At 60.3% G+C, this 6,581-nt stretch overlaps 1 protein-coding gene across 1 annotated transcript in view; it reads right to left on the bottom strand.

Annotated features, from left to right (window-relative positions):
* Window positions 1-136: 136 nt before the first annotated feature.
* The window catches only part of LOC103768630 (A disintegrin and metalloproteinase with thrombospondin motifs 10-like), a gene marked incomplete at both ends in the record, with an annotated part of 13,832 nt that continues 7,387 nt past the window's right edge, over window positions 137-6,581 (bottom strand). Inside the window, 7 exons of the mRNA XM_008935783.1 lie at window positions 137-313; window positions 1,014-1,218; window positions 1,816-1,945; window positions 2,872-2,998; window positions 3,419-3,582; window positions 5,369-5,449; window positions 6,265-6,388. Of these exons, the coding sequence (XP_008934031.1) occupies window positions 137-313; window positions 1,014-1,218; window positions 1,816-1,945; window positions 2,872-2,998; window positions 3,419-3,582; window positions 5,369-5,449; window positions 6,265-6,388 (1,008 nt within the window). The remainder of the gene's footprint in view (window positions 314-1,013; window positions 1,219-1,815; window positions 1,946-2,871; window positions 2,999-3,418; window positions 3,583-5,368; window positions 5,450-6,264; window positions 6,389-6,581) is intronic.

Raw genomic sequence — 6,581 nt, 5'->3', positions numbered from 1 at the left:
TCCCCCAGCCTGGAGCATTGCAGGGGCAGGGACAGCAGTGGCCCCACTTGCAGCTGGCCCAGCCCCCCTCTGCAGCCCCTTGTCCCTGCCGGGGAGGCAGAGTCTTCACCAACCCCAAGGAAAGGACTGTCCCTACCTCTCCCCACTCGCCAGTCACCCAGCGTGGGGGTGGGCAGCGCCGCAGGTTGCACCTCATGCTGGTTGGGGGCTTGGAGGCCTCGGAGCACTGGGAGGTGGGCAGGGTGGTGCTGTGGTCCCCGCTCTTGCAGAGGACGATGCGGTGGCGGAATCCCGGCCCACAGCTTGGGGTGCACTGCAGAGAGAGGGCAGGATGTCCAGCAAAGAGCAGAGGCAGGTGGTGCTGGCTGCCTGTCTCCTGAGCTACAAGATCCTTCTGTTAGAATCATACAATGTTTTCAGTTGAAAAGGACATTTAAAGGTCATCCAGTCCAACCCCCCTGCAGGGAGCAGGGACATCTGCAGCTAGAGCAGGGTGCTCAGAGCTTGGTCCAACCTCCCCTGGGATGGTTCCAGGGATGGGGCAGCGACCACCTCTCTGGGCAGCCTGGGCCAGGGAATCACCACCCTCAATGTAGAACATTTCTTCCTTCTCTCTAGTCTAAATCTCCCTCTTTTAGTTTCAGACCATCACCTCTTGTCCTGTCACATTAGGTTGTGCTAAAAAGTCTCTCCCCAGCTTTCTGACAGGCCCCTTGTAGCCCTGGAAGGCCACCAGAAGGTGTCCCCAGCCAGAGCCTTCTCTTCTCCAGGTTGAACAAGCCCAACTCTCTCAGCCTGTCCTCACAGGAGAGGGGTTCCAGCTCTCACATTATTGTTGTGGCCTCCTCTGGACCTTCTCCAACAGGTCCCTGCTGAGGACTCCAGAGCTGGAATTCCCCACGCTGTGCTCCCCACAGCCAGCAGGCATCACTGATGCTCCTGCCTGGCGACTGACACCGTCCTGCTGAGGACCAGTGACATCAGAGAGCTGAGGGTGGACGTTAAGCACTTACCTCAGACCAGTCCAGGGCAACCCACTCTGGAGGGCACGTCTGGTTATTGCAAGGCTCGAGCATCTTGGGCCGTGGGTGGGTGCAAGAGGCATCATCCAAGGTCTTCTCCTCAGTGGCAGAGATCTTGCGCTTGCAGAAGACGCTGCGTGTGCGGACGCCTTCGTTGCAGCTTCGGCTGCATTCGGACCAGTTCCCAATCACCCAGCTGGAGACAGGGAACACAGCAAAGCTGTGAGGGCCACGGTGGTCCACGCTTGCCCCTGAGCTCCTGCACACAGCCCTATTCCTACTCTGGCCACAGCCACCCAGACAGCTGAACCACAGGTTCCTCCACACCTCCCTTTCCCCTTCAAGAGAGGGACAAGGACCAGCCAGGGAGGGGCTGGGACAATTTCTGAGGGACTGGTGCTGAGTATCTGCTCTGCACCAAAGCACCAGATGGGGAGGGCTCCTTTCTGCACATGGCTCAGCAGCACAGGGAGGAGCTCACACCACAGAGCCCAGCCTTGGCCAGCACACCCCTTGCTGAGCAAGGCACAGTGGTGGACACAGGTCTCTGCTCCCTGTGTCACCACTGTCCCTTCCCCGTGGTGACACACCAGGGCTGTGCTGGTTGTGTGCTGGATGGTGATGGAGCACAGAGGAGAACACTGCCCCTGTCCCCAGCAGAGCTGCCCCAGCACCCCTGGGTGGTGTGGAAGGGATCTCAGAAGTGGGAATGGCAGAGGAGGGAATTCCACCCTCCTGCTCCGTGGCTGTCCCACCCCTGCCCCCTCCAGCTGCCCCAGGCTGTGGCACTCACCCCGGGGGACATGGCTCGGTGTTGCACGGCCTCTGCCTCTCTGGCATTTTGGTTTCTGGGCTGCAGAAATGGTTGAAGACAGTTGAGCCATCGGAAAGTTTCTTGCATACCACAGATTGGATCTGGCTGCCTGTCAGGAGAAAGAGGCAAGGGGGAAAGAGAGGAGGACCCTGAGGCTGGCGCTGAGCCAGGTGGCAAGGACAAGCCCCACGGCTCTACTCCCATGTGGGCAAGTGATGGGGCACCTCAGCAAGCCTGAACCTACTTCTGTACCCATAACCAAGGTCTCCTTCACCTCTAACATCTCCAGAAATGGGTGGGGTGAAGGCTCAGCAGCCAGGGCACGGGCTGGCAGAGATGACAGAGGATCAAAGTGTTCCAAAGATCTCATCCTCAAATAAACCTGCTCTAACCTTGGCCTTGTGACACTTTCTGGGGAGAAGACCTGGAACAGGAGGTGGCAGCACCTTGTCGAGGCCTCGCACACCAGACAAGGTCAGAGCCCTTGGCTTCAAACAGGGAACATTGCTAAGCCTTGCTCTGGACAGGGCCTCTCTCTTCTGAGCAGCAGCTCAGTCCCCAGCCAGGCTCTCCACGAGCCCTGGCCCAAATTCTTCTGTCAGTCCCCACGGGAACCAGCCCTTGGGATTCAGGGAAGCATCAGCAGTGTTTCATTCCACAGACATGGAGATCTGCAGGCTGGGGGGGTGCTGTGATCAGTCATCCCACCCTGCATCACACCAGGAAAGGACTTTCAGGTGTATTGAGCCACCTTCCACCACCACGACCACCCACCCTGTGCTCCAGCTGAAGGACACCACCCAGGATGGTTGCCCTGACACTGCCCCCAAGGTCTCAGGCCTCACTGACTGACACCAGCCTGCGTGTGGCTGGGTGCAGGGGGGGGAATTTGTAGAAACCTGAGGGCTCCCTTAGAGCAAAGCAGATGTTGACATCCAGGCGCGGGCTCAGGTGGCCCAGAGAGCACGTGGGAGTCAAAGGAGAGAAGATACACGTGTGTGTCTCCCCCAAAGCCAGCACGGGGTCAAACCTCACCCCCAGCACACAGCACTGAGCATTTGGTCCAGGGGGTGTAGTGCCAGGAGTACTGGTTGGAGGCGTCTCTGCCGACGGGCGCGTTGAACTTGTAGCGGATCCCCTGCAGCTCCGTCCGCACGAGGACCTGGGGAGAAGGGCACCACTGAGGCACCAGTGCCACCAAAGTCCAGCACGGACGTGACTGTCCCTGTCTGACCAGCTCAGCGTGCTCTCCAAACCCCAGGAGAGCCGAAATCTCCCCCGCTTCCCTTTTCAGCCCCTGCCAGCATTGACGTGGAAGCCACCAGTGATGACAGTGGTGCAGCCACGGTGGTGATCTGATCAGAGGAGAGGCTCACACACACTGAAAGATTGAATTGTTCCAAGCCTGGTAGATTAAGGAGGGAGACCTGAGAACTTAGCCCAATTTTCCTCTGATCTTGGCACCTCCAGACAGCAAGGACTGGGGCTGATCACCTCCAATCCCCATGTAGCCACAGCAAGGTCTCTTTAGCGCAGACTAGGCCTATACCAGGTGAAGATATGAAGGAACCACGTTACCAACCATGACAAAGAGGGTGATGTTGGTGGGTCCCAAGGCCTCCAGGGACTCGGGTTCCTCTGGGGATCTCCTGTAGTGGAATGTGGTGCCGGCGATGTCGAAGCGGCGCGGGGGGTCGATGGAGAGCTTCCCATTGATGTAATACTCACCACCCTCCCCTCTCAGGGCTGTGAGGACAGGGGAGAAGGGTTACCAACAAAGGCTGAACGAGCCCTTCCAGCTTCAGCTGGGTGCTTCTCATCTGCTGGGCTCAGAGCACTGCTAGGACAGAGGAGCGTGGCCAGAGAAGGGCAACGAAGCTGGGGAAGGGTCTAGAGCCCAAGTGTGGGGAGGAGCAGCTGAGGGAGCTGGGGGTGCTGAGCCTGGAGCAAAGGAGGCTCAGGGGAGACCTTCTGGCTCTGCACAGCTCCTGACAGGAGCCTGGAGCCAGGGGGGGGTCGGGCTCTGCTCCCAAGGAACAAGGGACAGGACAAGAGGAACCAGCCTCAAGTTGCCCCAGGGGAGGTTGAGGTTGTCCCTGAGGAACAATTTCTTGCCCTGGAGGGTTGCCCAGGGCTGTGCCAGGCTGCCCAGGGTAGTGGTGGAGTCCCCACCCCTGGAGGGGTTTCCAAGCTGTGGAGATGTGGTGGGAGGGACACGGGGCAGTGGGGACCTGGCAGTGCTGGGGGATGGTTGGACTGGATGATCTTACAGTTCTTCTCCAACCTAAACAATTCTATGATTATGTGACAAAAACCACCACCCTCAGCCTGCAGGGGTGGAATAGGTGGGGCAAATGGAGCAGTTGCCTGGGTCAGGGCCGCACAAAGTGACTAGCAGGGGTGGGACTGATGCACCCATGGTCCTGTGTCCTGCTGCCCACCACCTCGCCCTGGCAGGACGATGCTGCAGGGAGCTCAGCCAGCTGCCCAGGGTGGCCATGGGGACATTTGGCAGTGGGACAAGCTGTGGCCGTGAAGCCAGGCTGGAATCCAGCTGTGCAGAGTGGGTCTCTGGGGCTCCTGGAGGAGGCTGGTCGCCAGCAGCCTGCCTGTGGTTGCCCAAGTGAGTCACTAGAGGGGGATCGGTTCGCTCCTTCCCCTGCTCTCCCGGCTCGCTCTCTGCCACCAGCCCCGCGCTGGTGTCCAGCCCTGCGTCCCTCCTGCCCCCGCTCCCTGATGCCCTGGGGTGGGGAGGATGGGTTGTTCTGATGGGGATGGAGGGTGCGCCCTCTGCTCTGCTCCCACCGGGGTGCGAGGGCAGATCCTGGAGAGAACGGTGGCAGATAGTGAGAAGAGCTTGGGCTGTGCCTCCAGGACACTGAAAACCAGTCTGGATGGGCATGAGGAGTCCCCAGGGCTGGGCAAGGGGGAGTCATCAGCAGCTCCAAACCCAGCTCCAACCCCAGCAGAGGGAGCTGGGCTGGAGGGGTGCTGCCAGCAGAGCTCCCCTGGGGCCTCCCACTGGTGCCAGCATCCAGGCAAGGCTCCTGCTCCTGGAGAGCTGCTGTGGAGGCACCCAGCAGTGGGCACCCCTTGGCCACCTCTCCATCATCACTGCCCGTCGCTTGGAGGGCACAAAGAGAAGACAAGGGGAAAGAAAAAGACCAGTTGTAAAACTGAGCCAGAGTCAGGCTGGAAAACTAAGTCCAAGGAAACTGTGAACAGGTCTGTTCTTAATCCCCAGCCCAAGGTGCTGGCAGAGGGGGGGATACCAAGGGGACACTGGCAGTGCCAGGAACATGGCACATGGGGTTTGCTGAGGGTCACGCTGCTGAGGCAGCACCATGGAGAGACAGGGGCTGTGTGGGCCACACTGCTATGGGCCACGCTGCCCTGCCACCTTCCCCTGCCCTGCCCCCTTCCCCTGCCCCCAGCCCCAAGCTGGGACCCTCAACCCCATCCTCTGCTGCAAGGAAATGGCAGATCAGGGGGGTCTGGCTGGGGTTCCAGCATCTCCCCCACCCCATCTCACCTAGGTAGTTGATGGAGAGGTTCAGCTCCCGGATGTCGATGTGGACGGAGCCCTTGGGAATCTGGATCACCTCCTCGTAACCTGGGAGACAACGTGGGGCTGCTGAGCAGTGGTGCTCAGCCTGGGAGCCCAGAGCCAACCCTGCCCGGGCTGGGTGGGAGCCTGTGCCACCCTGTGACACGTGGATTGCACTCCACACGAGATGCTGGCAGTGCAGAGCTGTCTGTGCAGCCACCCAGGGCAATGAAAGGAGGAGATCAGGATGGCCACCAGGACAGGGGTGGCTCCAGGGCTCAGGGGTGGGGCCAGTTCTCTTTAATGTCTTTATCAGTGGTCTGGATGAGAACATCAAGGGCACCCTTAGATAACACCCAGTTGGGTAGGAGGGTTCATCTGCTTGAGGAGACTCTACAGAGGGATCTGGCCAGGCTGGATCGATGGGCTGAGGCCAGTGGGATATGAGGTTCAACAAGGTCAAGTGCCAGGTCCTGCCCTTGGGTCACAACAATCCCCTCCAACCCTCCAGGCTGGGAGAAGAGTGGCTGGAAAGGACCAGGGGGAACTGGCCAACAGCCAGCTGAAGATCTTCTCATCTGTGGAGCTGGGGTCTCCACGGCCATCTCCACAGCCTGGCCTGAGGGCAGGGTGAGCTGGGGAGGAGGGAAGGAGCTCAGTGCTCTGTGTTTGGCACTTGGGTGCCAGCAGGGGCCGGGGCACGGCTTGGTCAGTGAACAGGAGCAGTTTGCTCCCTGCTTGCAGCCAGGTCCTGCCCTCTGGGGTGTCTCTGGGATGTGTCCCTGCCTGTCCTGCGTGCCCCAGGAGCGGGTGTAGTCAGGGAGGGACTCGAGGGTGGGTGGGTGATGCCAGGTGTGGTGGCCAGGCCACTTGTTCCCTACCTCCCTCTGGCAGGGACTGGTTGAAGACCCCCTCGATGGTCTCACAGGAGCTGCCATCTCCCCCACACACACGACACTTGTCCTCCTTGGAGTCAGAGCCCAGGACACGGTCACAGCCCACGTGCTGGAGGAAGGAGCAGCAGGGAATTATGCATCCTGGTGGGACCTCGTCCTCCCCACCCCCGACCCGTGGCACCCCAAGAGGCCCATCCCTGGGCTCCACCTCACTCCCCTCCTTCACACCTTAGACTAGGAAGAGCTCAGCAACACCACCTCTGCCCAGCCCCAGCTTTCTGCCACCCCTCTCCGGGGACAGC

This window comes from Merops nubicus, unplaced genomic scaffold (assembly GCF_000691845.1).
Source record: "Merops nubicus isolate BGI_N331 unplaced genomic scaffold, ASM69184v1 scaffold15292, whole genome shotgun sequence".
Classification (NCBI taxonomy): domain Eukaryota; kingdom Metazoa; phylum Chordata; class Aves; order Coraciiformes; family Meropidae; genus Merops; species Merops nubicus.
This window is presented reverse-complemented; position numbering and strand designations above follow the sequence as displayed.